The sequence below is a fragment of the Rhamphochromis longiceps genome, linkage group LG7 (assembly GCF_057381845.1).
Source record: "Rhamphochromis longiceps isolate RC_006_pf linkage group LG7, R_longiceps_female_GT1.1, whole genome shotgun sequence".
Lineage (NCBI taxonomy): Eukaryota > Metazoa > Chordata > Actinopteri > Cichliformes > Cichlidae > Rhamphochromis > Rhamphochromis longiceps.
In genome coordinates this window covers 42478496-42496976 of record NC_140563.1, presented here as the reverse complement: position 1 = coordinate 42496976, position 18481 = coordinate 42478496, and the positions used below count along the sequence as shown (strand labels likewise).

At 42.3% G+C, this 18481-nt stretch overlaps 1 protein-coding gene across 5 annotated transcripts in view; it reads right to left on the bottom strand.

Moving 5' to 3' along the window:
• Nucleotides 1-18481, bottom strand: part of rimbp2a (RIMS binding protein 2a) — a 50808-nt gene that overhangs the window by 10490 nt on the left and 21837 nt on the right. For 2 of the 5 annotated variants that reach the window (XM_085413737.1, XM_085413736.1), the window contains 13 exons: nt 17055-17159; nt 16126-16176; nt 13278-13476; nt 12140-12297; nt 11856-11935; nt 11639-11748; nt 8846-9664; nt 7306-7457; nt 5776-6549; nt 5370-5525; nt 4941-5087; nt 3844-3946; nt 91-260 (listed from right to left, as the gene is read on the bottom strand). In XM_085413737.1, coding sequence (XP_085269863.1) covers nt 91-260; nt 3844-3946; nt 4941-5087; nt 5370-5525; nt 5776-6549; nt 7306-7457; nt 8846-9664; nt 11639-11748; nt 11856-11935; nt 12140-12297; nt 13278-13476; nt 16126-16176; nt 17055-17156 — 3021 coding nt within the window. In that variant the 5' untranslated portion in view covers nt 17157-17159. Of the gene's footprint in view, nt 1-90; nt 261-3305; nt 3435-3843; nt 3947-4940; nt 5088-5369; nt 5526-5775; nt 6550-7305; nt 7458-8845; nt 9665-11638; nt 11749-11855; nt 11936-12139; nt 12298-13277; nt 13477-16125; nt 16177-17054; nt 17160-18481 lie in introns of all 5 variants that reach the window. The other 3 variants (XM_085413738.1, XM_085413734.1, XM_085413735.1) reach the window with 3 other exon arrangements.

Genomic DNA, 18481 nt, shown 5'->3' with positions numbered 1-18481 from the left:
GGTTTAATAGTTTACCTAACAGTATGAATTCACCTTAAAAAAAAAAAGAAAAGAAAGAATGCATTACATGAAAGCACTTGAAACTCCCACCCTAATGATCTGCCCCTCTTTGAAGGGCAGCTCTTCATCAGCAGCATCCGGGTTCGGAGACATGGACAGAGGATCGTAGTCAAAGAGAGCCACAAAGATCCTAAAGGGCTCCTCTGGCTCCGACTCATCATAGTACGTGGGAGAGCGGCGATCCCGATCCCTGTAGCCATCTTCAGCACATAAAACAAAAAGTAAAATCCCATTATCCAACCTCACCAACCAATAGACTTACAGAAATGTGGATAAAGTACTGCATTTTTCAGACCATAAGGCGCACTGGATTTTAAGGCGCACTGTCGATGAAGGAGTCTGCTTTCATACATAAGGGGCACCGGATTATAAGGCGCATTAAGCGAAACAAAGCAGTCAGATAAGTCCAGTGTTGTCCAGTGTGCCTATTTCGGGTCACTTTTGCCGGTCCCAAGTCTGTGTAAAGGAGGAGGGTTGGAATTATTGAAAACAATAATAAGAGAGAAATTTAATTTGTAGTTCTAAATATTCTAAATATTTTTAGGGTTCTTGGGGGGGGGGGGGTTACTCACTTTATGTCTCTTCCACGATGTTATTTCTCTCTCCTACAGTGTCTGTTACAATTAAATAGGCAGGATAAATTGTGCAAATTAGGCGATGACGTCATTTAGCGACTTTTAGGATAGCCAATAGCAATTTTCCTTACTGAGGAGTTGGCTACACTGGATAAGTCAAACTCAACTCATTCTTCTTGCTTCCACCACTTCCGTACCAGTGATTGTGATCCTGTTACTCTTTATCCTTTATTATTCTAGTTAATGTTGAATTCTCTCACAGCTGCTCTATTCCCATGTTGTCGCAGTATATTCATGACTAACCTCCTATTGTGGATAGATTTTCTTAGTTGTTCTCCTGACTGAAGTTTGGTCCGTTTCCAGCGTCCTGTCATGTGATTGCATTCGTCCCTAACCATCTGGAATCTTGCCTTAACTTTTATAGAGCCAGTTCACTGTTGTTATGTTATGCTAGCATAGCTGTGTTGCTAGCAATCACGTAGCACATCACTATATACCAGCTAGTCCAACTTCACTGCTGTTTAGTTTCCTGTCTTCATTTATGTTGGAAGTGATAGCAAAGCTGTACATTTTAATTTTTTCAGAAATCTCTCAGTCAGAACATGGTATATCATCTTTAGGTGGAAACTAGCGAGCTAACTTCCTGCTAACGTCCCACTCAGTTAAATTTAATACATTCTGTTTGCATGGATGCCTGGAGTTAAACTTAATTGTTACACCTGGTAAAGCAGCAATGCTGATCATTTTATTAAAGTTTAACTCTCAGTGATGCCGCAGTGTTAGTTTGACTTTGAGACATGAAGAGAACTGAGTTTTGGACCCAGATTACTCTGCGAGGCTCCTGACTATAGTAGCCGTAATGCTCCAACAATCCATCAAGCAGTACGGCTTCATAGCTTACCAAAGTCGTACTAAAACATTTGACAGATTTTTCAGCGCTGTTTACCACATAAAATCGCATCGAGGTCAGTAAGCACAACCAGAATTCATACATAAGTCGCACTGTCGATTTTTGAGAAAATGAAAGAATTTTAAGTGCGCCTTATAGTGCGGAAAATACAGTAGATGACTGTACATTAACTTTACTTTGTGTTATAAAATGTCGTAAAGTGTGGCTTTTCTATTACTGTGAAGTAAACATGTGAAGTAAAGCTTTAACAGCTGGTGATTTTAAATCACTTCCACATTAAAAATTATTCACAAAACTTATTGCTGCATACAGTGAACGCCACTTCTGTGATAAGCAAGTCTGTGATGCCGTGCTTCCGGTCACAAGAAATCAATGAGAGGATCCTGATAAGTCTTATTGATTTGACCATTCAGTATTTGCATGACAGATTTCACTTTCCGTATCAGGCCACGATTGTGCTTCTAACCATGCAGGAAGAAATCTGTGACCCAGTGAACTATTTTCTGCAGCACGCACACATGCATCCACAAATACACACATGCTACGTGTGTTTTAATTACTTTATTTATTTTATAGTATGTTTTTTTTTTATGTTTGAATTTGTACATGGTGTCATGCATGAAAACAAATAACTTTTTGATGTAAAACCTCATGAACTGTCAGGAAAATGCACAAACTATAAGCACACTGCATTAATAATGCAACAACTCAGTTATTGCAGTCATTATGAATCGTTAATCATGTTCATGTGTACTACAGTTTAGTCCCTTCTATGAGCTGCAGACGTAAGAAACTAAGCATAACAGCAGTGAATCTGTCAAAATGTTGTGTTAGTGGTTAATTAAGCAAAACTTCTTCATGACGTTACTGATACGCTGATAGTTCATAATGCTTCACATCAGTCAATTAGTACTTCTTCATACATAAAATCATGTAAGCATTCATAATAATTTGTGTGCCCTTTCCATTAATGGTCATCAAAGACTAACCATGGTGCAATACATAGACAAATCGTGATTTATGTGCATGACAACATCCGCGACAAACAAGACCCTGACATGCATGCTAAAGCCTTAGAGAAGAAAAAAGGAAAAAAAAACCAAAACACCTGAGAAACAAACAATCTAAAACAACCACACTGTGCCAACCCTCAAGGCAAGAAGAGGTCTCAAGAAGAGGTCTCAAGCTGAGGCGGCAGTGTTGTTGTGAAGACCTGTGTATGTTTTTTGATTCGCTACGATAACACTGGGAAAATGCACCACCTAGCAAACACTATATGGCCAGTGCTTGAAAATACAAGCTTACAATATAAAAGAAAGCTAACATCTCAAACTCAGACATCTAAAGAAACAAGAAGCAATGCCAATGTGGTCATTCTTTAGTGCCTACCACTGTCATATCTTTTGAGTTTCATGCATGACTGGTGTAGTGGGTGTGGTTGTATCACAAAGGGAAGGGTTTTAGCAGGCGTCTGGAGTTCAGTGCAGTGTTGTGAGGCATTCCCTAAACAGTCAGTCAATCATTTATCATCTGCAACTGTGGAAATGTTGATCCTGGACCCAAAGCATGGTTTGCCAATGGGTCCACCATTTCAGTGCATTGCGGTCATGCTGTTCAACTGTAAGCATAATAACAATAACTATTATTTTTGAAGACAAAACATTTGCAAGTGTCCACAGCTATTTATTGCAATTTGCCAGGTGCTGGTGGCACTTTTGTTGCCATGCTGTGGTGGTAAAAACAGGACTGCAGGCACATACCATGGGGAGACCTGGTGCCGCCCATGTGCCTGCGGGATGACCAGGTCCTGTGTCGAGCTACTCTGCCATAGTAAACATCCTCGGTGATGGGAGAGAGGTTTCCCTCACTGTTATTCTCAGAGGTTACCTCTACAGAAAATACCAGTTAGAAGGTGATGAGGTTACAAATCAAAGCTCTACTTTCTCCTCCCAATATGTTAAGTGAAGATTTGCGTTGCCTCCTAAAACAGGTGATAACAAATTTTCAGTTATATATTTCTAGCCGTCGTCACTGTAGATTAACTTATCACTCTGTGCTGCAACAGTGCAAAGCGGTTTAATCATCATCATCATCATCATCATCATCATCTCCATCTCTGGAAGATCAAAGTCAAGGTACTGAAAGGGATGAGCATGGTTCGCAGACACAAAGGTGATCTGGAGACAAAGACTTCATGAGCTTCTTGGTATTTAAAAGAAAAAAGAAAAGAAAAAAGGAGCAAATGCGACTGCACTAAGGGACAGAGAACCTAAAATATAGCCATCTGCCCATACTGACCAATGGAGGGGACCATTAGGGGTCGTCTCTGAGGCTGGGGACCGCCGTGATGCGCTCGTCTCCCACTATCCCGATCATGGCGGCCTCCAACAGGGGTTGTTGTCTGAAATATACACAAACATAGAAAGCATCCGCAGACAAAGCATTCATGTGTCATGTGTTGTCACAGAACCGTGAACATACCCGTAAACAGCGTGTGAAAAAGTGCATGTCGAACATACTTGTACAAACTGTATGTAAACAAAATCATGCAGTACTCACAGGCAAGCACTGAAACATAGACGCACACACGTAGACTCACATTCAGACACACACACACACACAAGCCCATGGGAAATATTTCCATTCCAAAATTAAGAAATAACTAGTATCGCTCTACCCATCTACTAAAAAAGAAAGGCAAAGATATTTGTCAGTGCAGCCTAGGCTACACCCCTCAGCTATATGTCTCCCTTTGTCATGATAATCTTTTCAACCCAGTCTCACCCTTTAGCTCTCCAAGTTCTTTCCTCTGTGTTTTAATCAAATCCAGTCTATCCCCGTTTCACTGCAAAGCACCCAAACACAGAAAGAAACTATCCCTTTCTGTGTTTCTGAGAACTTAAAGGAGCTTTTTGGCAGCAGCAAATGGAGTCTTTGGTCCAGACTTTGAAGATTGCATTTTTCTACACTGACATGTTTGTTCACTGAAGTAAAATAACCTTCTGTAGTTTCTGCGATGACATGCTTTAAAAAAGTGGCAAAAAAAAAGTCACGTGTTTATGAAAGCAGCAACAGCGGTGCCTGAAAGCATCTAAAACCCAGTCTACATCTATCTGTGTCTCTCTTATATATATTCCGCACTATCTTTCTCAATAGTGTGGAAAGATTCAAACCCGACAGCTTTCATCATCTCTGTCTATGGTACTGAAATAGTCAAACCCACTGCATCTGCCCTTCTATCCATGGGCTTTTTCTTTCTGTATAAAATTTGAATTAAACTCAGCACACACACTAATGACACATATCAAAAGCAAGGCAGCAGTCTCAACTGAAGTATCTGTGCCTGTGCAGTTCACTTAATAATAATTTGCTTGGATAAGTGCAAAGAACTGCACCTTGGGTGTGTTGTGCGAGTTGCGTCGACGTCCCTCTTCCAGCTTCATCTCAGAGTACAGTTCCTCCTCATCCTCTTCCATGATGTCAGACAGGTCAGAGCCCCGGCTGCTTTCGCTGTGATAATCTTCATTGTGACTATAGTGAGGCTTTTGGTAGTTACACACACAAACGAACAGACGCGATTAAGTCCGCATACAAACATACATACATGCACACACCAAACACACATGGATAAGGCCAGCACGCCCACGTGAACACACATAAAGACACGGGTTAAGGAGTGTGTACACATGCAACCACCTCAGACGCACATGCACACACACACGTCCAGATGCACACATGTGAGGTTTTTCCACTGAAACACACGTTAGGTGCTTGAGCTCAGAAGTGTGATAAGCAAAGTGTGTCGCTTATCACACGGGTCTTACCGGCCTCCCCAGCTCAGAGCCTCTGAGGAACTCGTCAACCGAGGGTCCTCTCCGTCGACCGCGAGCAAACCCTTCCTCGTCTTCCTCTTCCTCATCAGAGTGATGCTGGTGAAATGAATGACCCTGTTCTCCATATCTGCCCTGCCTTCTGTCACCCTGAAAACATGTGTGTGTAAATAGGAATGGAACAGTGTTAACGGTGTCTTTAGGTTTTATTATAGTAACAATCACAGAAAGCTCAATATTCTTTTATGTTTAGCAACTTGTGACACTTCCCTTCTTCAGCTACTCTAAATTCAAATTAAAGCAACAGTTTAATCTCAGTGACTTGTGCTAAAATATATAACATCATTTTCATTAAGCATCTAGAGTGTTGTGTGAGCCAGCATTTCCATTTTCACCAGACCTTTCCGCTTTCTGCTGCCACCCTCTGAGCTGCTTCTCGAGCAATAGCTTTGGCCACAGTGTCTGGGATAAGCGTGCCTCTGGGCTGAGGAAGAATCCTCTGGGGTGAGGGAGACCGTGGATTGGCAGGTGATGGGGCTTCAAGGGTGTGGCCTTGCATGGGCACTGGAGGCTGGACAGAAGGAGAGCGTGTAGGGTCCCAGCCAGGTTGGCCAGGTAGAATAGCTCCCCCGTGATGGGCCGCATGGTCTTTGGCATCCAGGTCTCTGGCACTTACTGGTCTCAGAGGTATAAGGTGGGGTTGGGGGTGGGGCAGCAGAGGCAGTTGGTGCTGTGGCCTGGGACCTTGGTGGGGTGGACGAGGCTGAAGATGTAAGGGCTGCGGATGGGGATGGGGAAGACGAAGCTGGGGTTGCGGGGGTCCACCTTGATGGGGGAGTCTGGGATGGGGTTGAGCATGGGGAGGACGGGGCGGCAGTTGTTGTCCATGTGGTGGAGCGGGAAGTTGGGGTGTGGGATGAGGAAGGTGAGGGGATTGGAGGAGAGGTTGAGTATGGGGGTGTGGAGGGGGGCCCGTGTGAGGATGCACTGGTGGTGGCAGGGGAAGCGGAGGTAGAGGCACAAGCAGGTTGTTTGGAATGACAGCAACTTGAGAGTCCTGGGATTCTCCCTGGACCGACAGTGTCCTAACGATGACCTCCCTGGCCTCGAGGCATTGAATCCTTGTCAGTTCAACCGTAACATAGTCTGCCATAGGGAACAGCACCTCAGCTATCTAGAGCCAGAAAAAAATAAATAAATGTTAACATAAACAGTGGCTGCAGTTTCATTTGAACAACAACTAAAACATTATCAGTATCAGAGTCAATACATCCAAAACAAAAATGGACAAATCCAGCTGCTGAAATTTGATTAGCCCCCTGCACTTTTTAGTGCCAAATAAGTGATTTCACTGAACTAACAAAAATACCTCTTTAATTTGATTTATTATGGTGGGAAAAAAATGCTCTTAAGATTTCCACCTGCAGGGGCAGCTCAAAAACAGGTTTCTGCCCAGTGTGGCTGAATGTTGATTTTCCCTTTCAGGTTTACTGTGATGATTTACTTTAGCAGTCACCAGAGGGAGCGAGAGACCTTTCCAAGACCCAGACCTGCACCGCACGTTAATTACAAGTAGGTGGCATTGCTGAGTGAACTGATGGTAATGATGACATAATGCCACGCTGAAAGGCAGACGCTGTTAATGTCCCATCTGTGGTGTATATTCTCATGTTTTGACTGGATTACGCATGATTAAACATTTCACAGTGTTGTAAATACTGTACAGCATGTAGACCTTAGGAATATACATCCCATATGCTTAGGATTTAGCCACAAACTACTGTAGTTTCTCATAACAGAACACAATACATCATGAGCAATGCCTTTAAATCAAGATGAGCTCTGTGTGATCACTCATATCCTTTTAAAAAGAATGATATATAAAAAGTAAACTAGTCCAGGCAGGCGAGACCTAGACATGCTAACTCACCCTCTGCCCTTTAGTGCAGACTGCGTAACCAATGACATTTGCCCCATTGGATGTGCCTGTGGGAGAGATGTTGGGGGGCTTCCAGCAGACCTGCAGGACCCCTGGAGCCTGCCCACAGAGCACCTGAACATCCTGGGGTGGCAGCGGAGGCCCTGGGAGGTAACCAATCCAGTGTGTAAGAAAAATAATCTCTTACGGTTTACTGATTTAGTACATGTAGGATACAAACGAGAGGGGGAATGATGTGAAGCATTCATTAGATGCACACACACACACACACACACACACACACACACACACACACACACACACACACACACACACACACACACCCCACCATGCACAGAAATGCCCAGACACAAAGGAGGAAATGAGGACGTGAGGTTGGGGTGGGGGGGGTGGGGTTGTAATTTGACTTGCATATCTAAATTTATGAAATTACATAACAGCTTATTTGTATTTTGCAGAGATACACAGTTCATGCGGGCTACTTGATAGCATGACATTGCTGGTGGGAAACATTCACAAAACACTTCGTGTTGTGTTTAGACAATGTCATTTAAGTGTATGGTGAGTTTTTGCACAACACTAATATTTCCTAACCCAAGATGATTGTCAGATAAATCAAAATGAAATTTTTATTTTTATTTTTATATACAGACCTATATTTTTAGGTCTGTATTCCTTATATATGCTATTCTACTATAACCATTCAGTAATCTTTGGAAGAGATGAAAACTTTAAGGGTTGCCCCGAGATATACACTGCTGTCTCCACATGCAGAGAGCCTGATTAGAGCTCAGCATTTCTTTTTTCTGATCTCTTTGAAACATGCACAACTGCATTCGAGCAGAAGCAAATGCACACTGATAGAAAATGGTCATTTCAGTGAGCAGTGGAGGGGCACCGCTTTATATAGAACTGGCTATGTCAGGCTAGGCTATAGGCTGAGGAAATGACTCATCGTAATTATTGATCATATCTCATGCTGCTCTGGTATTCTCTAATTAGTGAAGTGCACTGTGCAGCAAACTTGGGCAAAATTGCATACAAATTTGGTTTCGAACAACAAATTGTGCATTTTCAAAGGACATGTAATGACAGACTTGTTTTTAAAAGGTTTTCAATCTCAGAACCAGAATAAGATGCCATTTTGCCCACATTTCATAATAAACTGCATATGCTGAACAACATGGCACAGTCATCCTCCCTGCAAAATGTGTCAGAGCACTAATGACATCCCTTAGGTTTAGTGCTTGAATATATGGGAAACCAACCCCTCAAGCTTTGTTCTGACCTGTTCTGCAAAATGGTGTTGGACCTAGACAAAATACAATACACAACAACGACATGGTAAAGAAATGTGACGCTATACTATTCTAGAGCAGAGTACAATAACATTAGAATTCATATTACAGTACATGATCTTGCATATGAGAGTTAAACTAAGATTCTTAGAAGCATGTGAAAGTAATCGCCAGCTATTAAGCTGTGCATTATTGATACAGTATCTCTGTGGATAATAATAAACCTTTCTGACCTGCTGCCTGAGTGCAAAACTCCACGCCGGCTTCCTTCCTCTCTCTCTGCTCCAGCGGCAGTTGCCACGGCACCTGGTGGGGCTGCGCCACCACCGTCACTTTGTAAACTGTCAGGGGCTTCAGGTTGTGGAACCGTAGTCTATACCTTCCCGGTTTTACCGCTGCGTGCTCTACCCCGTCTAAGAACACAGTGTGAGCATAGTTGCTGTTGCTAGGCAACCAAGAGAGCTCGGCAGTGTCACGCTGAATGTCATCGACGCGCAGACCGCACGGCGCCACCACCACATTGGCTCCCACTAGCAAGGTGCAGCGCAGCTCATCTGACAAGCCCCGGTCCATGACACTCTGCACTGACACACGGTGGACGCAGCCGTCCAGGTCCAGCTTCTCCAGCAAACACTTGGTCCGACCACCGTATGGTATATTGGCACGAAGCTCCCCATCTACTAACACATTGTAGCTAGAGATGTTCCCCCAGCCCAAAGGCACTAGTGGAGGCTCCCAGGCCACGATGACACTCCGTGCCAGCTGCTTGATCAAGGTGATCTTTCTGGGGTAAGGCACAACGTCTTCCGCCAGGTCCTCAGGATCCAAGGCCCCACCTGTCCCATTGCTACAGGGAACCAAAGCGTTTGCTGAGCTCAGAAGGCCATCCTGGGAGGCACCTCCATCCACAGCCATCAAGGCTAGGGATGTGTGCTCAAGTGAGCTGAGATCTTCCCCTGCGTCTCCAGCCTGAATGCCTGGTTTTTCCTTGTCCTGGACAAACTCCACAAAGTTGGAAGGAACAAGTCCTCTTTGGCCATCCAGCAGCTCCCCTGTCAAGCATAAACAAGTACAGACACAAAGGTAGAAAATAACAGAAATATGTTATTCATTTTTTAAATTGATATTTCTAGTTAAAAAGAATAAAAGTAGATAACAGAAAATCCTGCTACTATTTAATAAATGTCTCTTTAGGAAAAACTTTCTGTTTTGATGCCACCTGTAAGTGTTAAAATTAGGCTTCTCTCACAACACAAAGACAAAAGCAAAGCAATAACTTAAACACATAAATCGGTGAGAGCTTCTTCTTTTTTTTAACCTGCAAGGTGAGAATGAGTCACTGAGTGAGAGGTGGAAGATATGTAAACATACAGCATGTTCTATTCCCTAAGATGTAAGATTCCCCACGGGTTCTCTGATGCCATCTTTCATACTCCAACACACAACTTAGAAAACACTCCTTTCAACATTTCTAAGGACCTCAGCGTTTGAACATTTCCAGGAGCACCCCAGAGTACGTAGATGCTGCGGTCAATGCAGAAAAAAAAGAAAGAAAAGAAAGTGCTTAGATTTGCAGTGTAGTTTTCCCCCAAGGCAATAAGTTTGTCTTCAACAAAGCTCCCTATCATCTCGTCCTTCAATCCCTTTTTCCACAGAGGCCTGGGGGGCCTTAAGACCATCTTGGTGTGTCTCTACAAGTGTATCTGAGCGAGTGTGTTTGTTGTTTATGTGTGCTGATGATTAAGCTGAGCCCTGCTGGATTAGTCATCAAACTAAGAGACCAAGGTCCCCATCCTGACAACAGCTTGGTATGCAGCCCAAGTCGCCCCTCCTGTGTGGTAAATACAGGGACCGTCTGCAATACCATGCAATCTGACTGCACACAGCTAATGAATCACAGGGCTTTCTATGACGGTCTGTGCTGGCTGCAGGATTGCTAGCAAGGGGGATTAGGATTGCCTCTGATGGAGAAGCCTTCATAATTATAAAGAGATTATACAGAGAGTGAGTCCAGCCACCAGTTATGAAAAAGTGTCGGGAAACTTTTCTTCATGACACCACGCACTGACTAAGTGGAAGTCACGCGATGAAAGTAGCCAACTAGTATGTATGACGGACTTATTCTATATCAGGGTGACAAAGCCTGTCAAGTAGTCCTTGCAGCACGTTTACAAAAATGACTGCATCAGCATTACGTTTAGATTGTGCTGTATCATTACATAACACGACATAATGTAAAGAGACTGCAGGGGCACAAAATGCATCACAGATACAATGTGTCATTCTACACATACAACATTTTTGCATATACCACTTACTGCACAGTGTGCTGTAGGTGCAATGCAGTAGGGCGATCGTGGCTCAAGAGTTGGCAGTTCGTCTTGTAATCGGAAGGTTGCCGGTTCGAGCCCTGGCTCAGACAGTCTTGGTCGTTGTGTCCTTGGGCAAGACACTTCACCTACCACCTACCAGTGATGGCCAGAGGGGCCGATGGCGCGATGGCGCCTCGCCTCTGTCAGTCTGCCCCAGGGCAGCTGTGGCTACAACTGTAGCTTGCCTTCACCAGTGTATGAATGTGAGAATGAATGAATAGTGGTATTGTAAAGTGCTTTGAGGGGTCCCGAAAAGCGCTATATAAATGCAATCCATTATTATTATTATTATTATTATTATTACTACATGCTACAGTCAAAAACGCCACAGACATAAATACGATGGTGAAAGACAAAACAACTTCAGTGGAGAATAAATGCCAGCTGACACACACTACTCGGCATTTTTGTGTCTTTTTTGTGTTTTTGAGACAATACATAATGATGCATACACTTGTTTTCACTGTCAGGCAGCATCAGCAGACAAGCACTCAGGCAAAACTGCAGGCCTGAACAGAAGAAAACCTATCCTCCCAAATAGAAAATTTGTTGCAGTATTTTCAGATTTTTGCCAGAATTTGATTTATCGAGCCAGAAGCACATATCGCCTCACAGACCGCTTCAAATGCTCTATGTGTGTTGTGTACGACTCACCTTCATAGAAGCCATCGTCATCCATGTTTCCATACACATACAGATACTTTCCAGCCACAAGGGGGAGTTCTGCTTCAGGATGCTCATTTGGTCCATCGTAAGGGTTATAACTTGAAGGAAAGAAAGGTTTTTCATTCATTTGTGAAGGAAAATTAAAGATAATGCGCGTTAAAACCCAAAATGAAATTATTTCTGTATTTAAACTTGTCTTATGCACCTATAACGGGCAGTGCAAAGGCGGACCTGGCCTGTGTAGCGAGATTTGGACCTGGGTGATGGGCTGGCCTCATCCTCCATCTATAGATAAATGAGAGGAACAAATTAAAGTGTTATTAGCAGGGATAAGCGACTTTCCTACAGCATATTTAAGAATTAGCAGTTTGCAGCAACTCTTGAACCATTCCTTTTCAAGATATGAATATGTAAGTTAATTATTTAAAAACAATTAACATAATAGGTTATGCATGCATTATTCATGGATGTGGCATCACACAGACCCACCTCTGATGAGGGAAACTGTCGGGGGTGGATGGGGTGGTCCGTTGTCACGGTGCTGGATTTGACAGACAGCAGTTCTGGTGGTTCTCCGTCTCCAGTCTGCGGTGAGCAGGGCAAGAACTGGGATATCAGCAGCGGCGTGTCTGCCGCACTCTCATCACCTGGGAGACATTGATTTCCATAGCAAATAAAGAGTAACTGCCTTTTCCTTCCACAACCATTTCGCGCTCTTTGGAGCAAAACCATTGATCTCCTGCGGGTACAGCTAACACCCTTCATTTGGAAGGCTACTCCACCCCTATCAGCCCATCCTATTGGCAAAACAGACTTAAAAAAAATGCAGAAAACACAAAACGGAATTCCCTGAAGAAATTAACGATACGTAAACAACACAGATCAAGTGCATCACTGCGTTCTTGTGGTTTGTATGTAATATTATGCATTAGCACAAAAACATCAGTGAATTCTGCCCGAAGTGAAGAGACAGATAAAACAGGATTTTCAGCACTTCAAAGACCTTTGGTTTGTGCCAGACTGTATAAATCTACATCACTGATACGGCTCTATTTGCTGTATCTGCAGGTTGCACTGTGTTGTTAGAATACTAATGTGTTAAATTACATTCGTGTCGTACATCAGGCTTGTGATCAAGGGCAGATATTGATCATGAATAAGCACCGTCTCCATTAATGGTATCCACCTCTGGTTTGCAGTGAGTGCGTCCAGCTGTAATGTGAGCTGTCTGGGGATTAGATCACTAATTATCATTTTATCTGATCATAACCCTTTTAAGCACTAATAATTTCGCAGATGCTTTTATCTGGAGAGCACATGTGTTTTTAGAATAGTTAGACCCCACTAATATTTAACCCTGCTAGTCTACAGTTTTATATCACCACTTTATATTACACAGTTACATTAATACTCACAGAACCACACTCACACTCAAGTAAACACATAAAACCGCTCAGCTAAAACTGAGGAAAGTAGTAATCAGAGAAAAATAAATAAATAAATAAAAATCAGGGACTGACTTTCTAAGACTTTTGATTTGTTTTGATATGTCCCCGTTCCCCAGCCTCATAATTGCCTTTATGGCTCAATGTGTTTCATACAAAGCTGCCTGTGAGGTGAGACTCACCTGTCTCTGGTTGGGCTTCGAATCTGACCTGCGAGAGTTTCTTCTGTGGTGAGGGCGGGATCTGGGATGCAGAGGTGGTATTACTTTTAGGGATATTCACAGGTTCCGACTGGAGACGGAAATTCAGCAGCTCTTTGGACAGCTGGTGAAAGTGTTCACTGTGTGACCGGCATTCCTGCTCCAGGTCACGAACCTTGACCTTTGGCAGTTAAGAAAAAAGAGCAGTAAGGATTGTGAAGACTGAGAGGGAAAAAAAAAGAAAAAAAAAGAATGAGAGGTGAAAGGTGATTATTCTTCTGGGCTTTGGCAGTATATAATTTTGAATGTCTAGCAATCTAATCTAAACACGTGGAAGTGTAGAGTCATTTACTGATATGGTTAAATCGTGATAACCAAGCCTGAGCACTCCATGAAGTTATATCATAGACATGCTATCAGAGGAAGGCCTAGAGGGGAAAGCGTGAATATACATATAATCACTTTTGGTGATACAGAATATAATTTTGGTTTCACAGGTTTGCAATTAAAGGAAAATTCGAAGAGGAAAGAAAGGGTGATGTAACTAACTAATCAGGGATGAAAATAAATACCTGAAACATTCTGTCCTTATTGTTCTGTTCAGACAAAATGTGGAAATCAGAAGTAGTAAGTAAAGAAAGGGAAAAAAAATGCAAAAAGAACCAATCGTTAATAAAAGCAAACGGAAGGGGAACCAATGAGAACACAAATGTATTTATGAGTCGACAAAAAAATAAGACAAATGTGTTTGTCAAACTGAAATGGACTCCTAAGCACAAAAACACAGACTGGAAAACATATGGGGATTTCACACCTACAGACAGCACAACTATGCTTTCCCTCCTGTGGCCATATTTGCCCATAACTATAGAGAAACGCGCCTGTGAAAGAGACCAACTGATTCAGGGATTTCTAGGAAGAGATCTCCTTGACAGAGTTTCAATTTCTCTGACCAAACTGTTTTTTCTGAGCCAAACTCAGTCTGCTTGCTCAGTAAAATCGTATTAGAGCGCTCCAGATGGATAATAACGTGACCTCATATGAGCCGCACACAAAGGAGTCTGCGACGTATTCTCGTAGCAAAAGGATTTAAAGTAAGACGAGAAAATAATTTTGAGTAGAGGTCTGTGATGAAACAGCGGGTCAACGATTACCATCCGAGGGGGGGGGGCGCGACGTGAAGCGTCAATGCAACGCGTGACAACGCAACTACTAAACAGAAGCGTTTGGAGCGCTATAACAAAAGCAGCCTGAATAAGAAGATAGAAATGTGACCGCAAGCACAAATGATACGCTATTGTCTGACTAGTCTGATGTATGAGTCACAATCTGGTGTGGAGTACTGGAAAAAACTACACAATAGTGTAGCCAAGCAGATAAGTGTTTTGCTGGAAGAGAGACGGGGGGGAACTTACTTATGGGACTTCATTAGAAGAGAGTCCAGAACCCCAACGGTACCCATGTGTCATAAGTTCAAGTTTAGAATAAACTTGCGTCGTATGGCTCCACATTAAAACTCTGCTTGTCCACCCACGCAGCTGTTTTCAATTAGCCTGATTAGACGTCGTTGAAGGCCTACGTAGGCGTGTGCAGACGGTGCCTTTTTTTAACATCTCTCTTAATGTGTTGCCAGTTTAAATGCACTAGTTAGTCCAAGAAACGTCACTTTTCAATTTACTTAATTTAAATAATTTCCTGCGTCTCTGCGTTCGATTTCAGGCTCAGCAGAGGTGATTACTGAAGATGGTGTGGGTGTGAGTCACGCAGTTAAACTAATACATTCGTTTGACAAATATACCTCGCTTATTTTATTTTAGCCCCAAATGTAGAATGGCTCTGAGGATGGCAGTGTTGGTTGATGTTAGCCCAGGATAAAATATCTAAAGAACTGCACTGGAAACAGACATTTAAAAAAAAAAAAAAAAAACTGCTGGGGTGAAGATTTAAAAAAAAAAACAACCTTCAAGTTTCTGCATTTACACAATTGAATGTTGGAAAGAAAAACTCTATATTGTGTCTTGCAACATCAAAGGTGTGCGCTTTCATCTCCTTTTTGATGTCAGATTGTGAGCTTTTGATTAGCTAACATTTCCTCCCAGTTACGTTTATATCGCAGCTTGTTGCTTTGGCATGTTCTTGACAGACAGTAGATCGCTCTTTGCATTTACATTTGGACTGAGATGTTTTTCAAAATGACCTCAGAAAAATCTCAGTTTTAGCAAACACCCTACGTGTGGACATAGCCTAAAATTCTCACTTTTAGAGCCCAGCGTTGGACATTTTGACCATCTCTGTGGTGTCTTTGTGCCTCTTACAGTACTTTTAATATATCAGACAATTAATATAGCTTGCTGTGCAGTTGTTATACTATAAAACAATCGAAGAAGTCTCCACACTGCACCCATAGATATGATATGTACAATCAAGATTACTGGCCTTAGTTTATAATTTAACACTCCACTATCTCATTTAAATATGGCCACTTCCTGCTCCAGAAAAGAAGATGGAAATAACCATAAAGCTAAAACTGAAGCTAAAAGTTCAAGGCTAGTTCAAAGCACTGGGTGCTGTAGTAGAGCCAGACAGGATGTTTTACAGCAGCTAACTTGATACATAGACAAGCTTCGAGTCTTTTCCATATGTTCCAAAAAGGAGAGCTTCATCACCAACTTATCCATGTTTCCCCTTATTTCATCTGGAAAACTGACCCAATACTACATGAACCATCTTAAGGATGTGTTTTGATTCGCCTGGTTAAAACAGAAAGCTCCACTATGTTTAAGAAACACAGCAATCCAGGAAACATAAGGGTTTGTTCAGCTTACTGTACCTCTAACAGGTGTACTGCTTCCTCATGCTCTTGGTCAGTTTGAACCCAAGCCTGCAGAGAACACACAGAAACACACAATGACAGCTGACACTGTGATCACGGTCCATGAGGTAGAATAGACAGTACACAGCTGACATACTGTCAACGCAATACCCTGGCGGATGCTCACTGGTTCATCAAACAGAGCTGGTACTTGAAGAGATGCCTACTTCTGATGGTACAGCTCCAATAAAAAGCAACTGGCTTATTTTAGGACATGTTAGTGTCCAAGTACTGGCTGTTAAAGGCAGTGAAATTAAACCCACTCTTGAGCGACTGTGCAAATCAATTTGTCTCAGTTTGAATGATCTGCATCTTTGAACATTAATGATTCTCTTTTGAACAAACATCAATGCAAAAATGGGACCAAAATGAGACAAACAAACCTCACAGACTTCCGAGAAAGAGACACTTTTCATCATGTTAAACTTGTGGTCTAATCCAGAAGGTATTTGATATTATTTCAGTCATCATCATAGGAAGGAAACAGTAAGCAGGAACACATGCGCACATGTATATCCTTTTTTTTACGAAATATCAAAAAAGAATAAAACAACCACAACAGGTCAGATCTTCATGCTGCAAGATATTTGTAATGTGTACAAATATATCAGCAACTACAAACGCAGCATTTTTAGCCGTGTTCTTCATCACACGATCAAAGGGACCATGGCTGCATTTGTAATCACATCTGCTGATTTTGGGGCGGGCTATATGAGGTATCTGTATTTTCTGATACAGTAGCAGTGATTCAGCATAAAGTGGCTCAAGACACATCATTATCCAAACAAAGACCTTTGGCATAAATTCACTACACAAAAGTTGATAACCAAGGAGGGATTCTGCCAAAAGTATTAAAAGAATAGACTTAAAGCGGTTTTTAAACATACCTTTTGCAATTGATTGATCTCCTTCTGCTTGGTGTGAAGGGCCACCAAGGCTTGCTCATGCTCTGTCTGCAACTGTTGCTTTAGCTCTACAGCCTCATGCATATGCTAGGAAGAAACAGAGGAAGCAGAAGGAGGAGAGATTATTTCCAACACTACTGCAAAAATAATAAATTACCCAGCTGCAATCTTTTGTTGAAAACAGTATTCTCACGTTTCAATGTCATCGAGTAAATCTATTCTCTCTGCCACTCTGGCAAGAGCTTTTGAGGAATCTGAGCCCTGTCCACCTGATTTAGCGACATTGCATCCATTTCTGAGGAAAAATGAGGACTGCTTGGAAAAATAGGAATAGCCACAGTGTTGTTGCATCAGCTTCAGTGTAATAAATCCCACAAATTGAAGTGAAGCATTGCCTAATCCTCAAAGATTAAACCAAGCAATTCATTTGAAAGGTTGCCAAGAGTTGGATAAAAATATTAATACCAATTACCACCTAGTTTATCTAAGGCTGAAGTGGAAGAAAACAGCTTGCTTCTATATGACAGTTTAGAGATCTGCCAACTAGCAGCCCGTTAAGCTTAGTAATTAGCACATTATATGTTGGTTGTTTAAAGTTTAAAGATTTTGCACCCTCACATACGATGTCACTTAAGAGGCAAGGTACGTGAAGAGAAGAGCATTAAGTAACACTGGCTTCTGTAACATATATATCTCTGGCACCAAACATACTCTATAGTCTGCACTGACTTACACAAAGCTGTCACGCATAGTCGCTCCTGATCCAAATCTACCCTTTGCCAAATTAGCCAAGTCATGACTGTACAGTATCTATGCATGAAGTCACAACCAGCTGCCACATCTTGCAGAAACAGAATTAAGGCCATAGGATGTCTCTGTGAGCTTAAGAAGAAAAGACAGCTTAGAAAGCTCTGACATTCATATTTTTTTCCCTGTTCTTTCTCCCTTGAAAAAAGAAAATCTTCTTTACCTCCGGGAGTGGCTTCGAGGTGTCCTGAGCAGCCAGTCGCTGTTTTGCATAATCATGGAGAAGCTCTAAGCTGCAGAGGACCGGGGTAGCTGAGAGGCTGTCACTGGAGCCTTAGTGAAACTGCTTTTTTAACCCTTGCTTTTTCACACGGGAACCAATGGTCACGCCTGCATTTAAACACCTCGTTTTGTCATTTTAAAAAGATCTGCGATCTTTCACTTTATCTGCTTTGGTTAACTTATTACAATTTCAAACAGCTCCAACCCTTGGACTACTGCAGAGTTATCCAAGGTCTACACTGCTTGATGTGGACTCGAGGCCTTGAAAAGTTGACTAAGACTGGATTGAAACAGCAAAAGAAAGATGCTGACTTATTAGAGACAGGAATCAAAACAGACTCTATTTAACTGGGCATTAAAAGCACATGACATCAGGCACC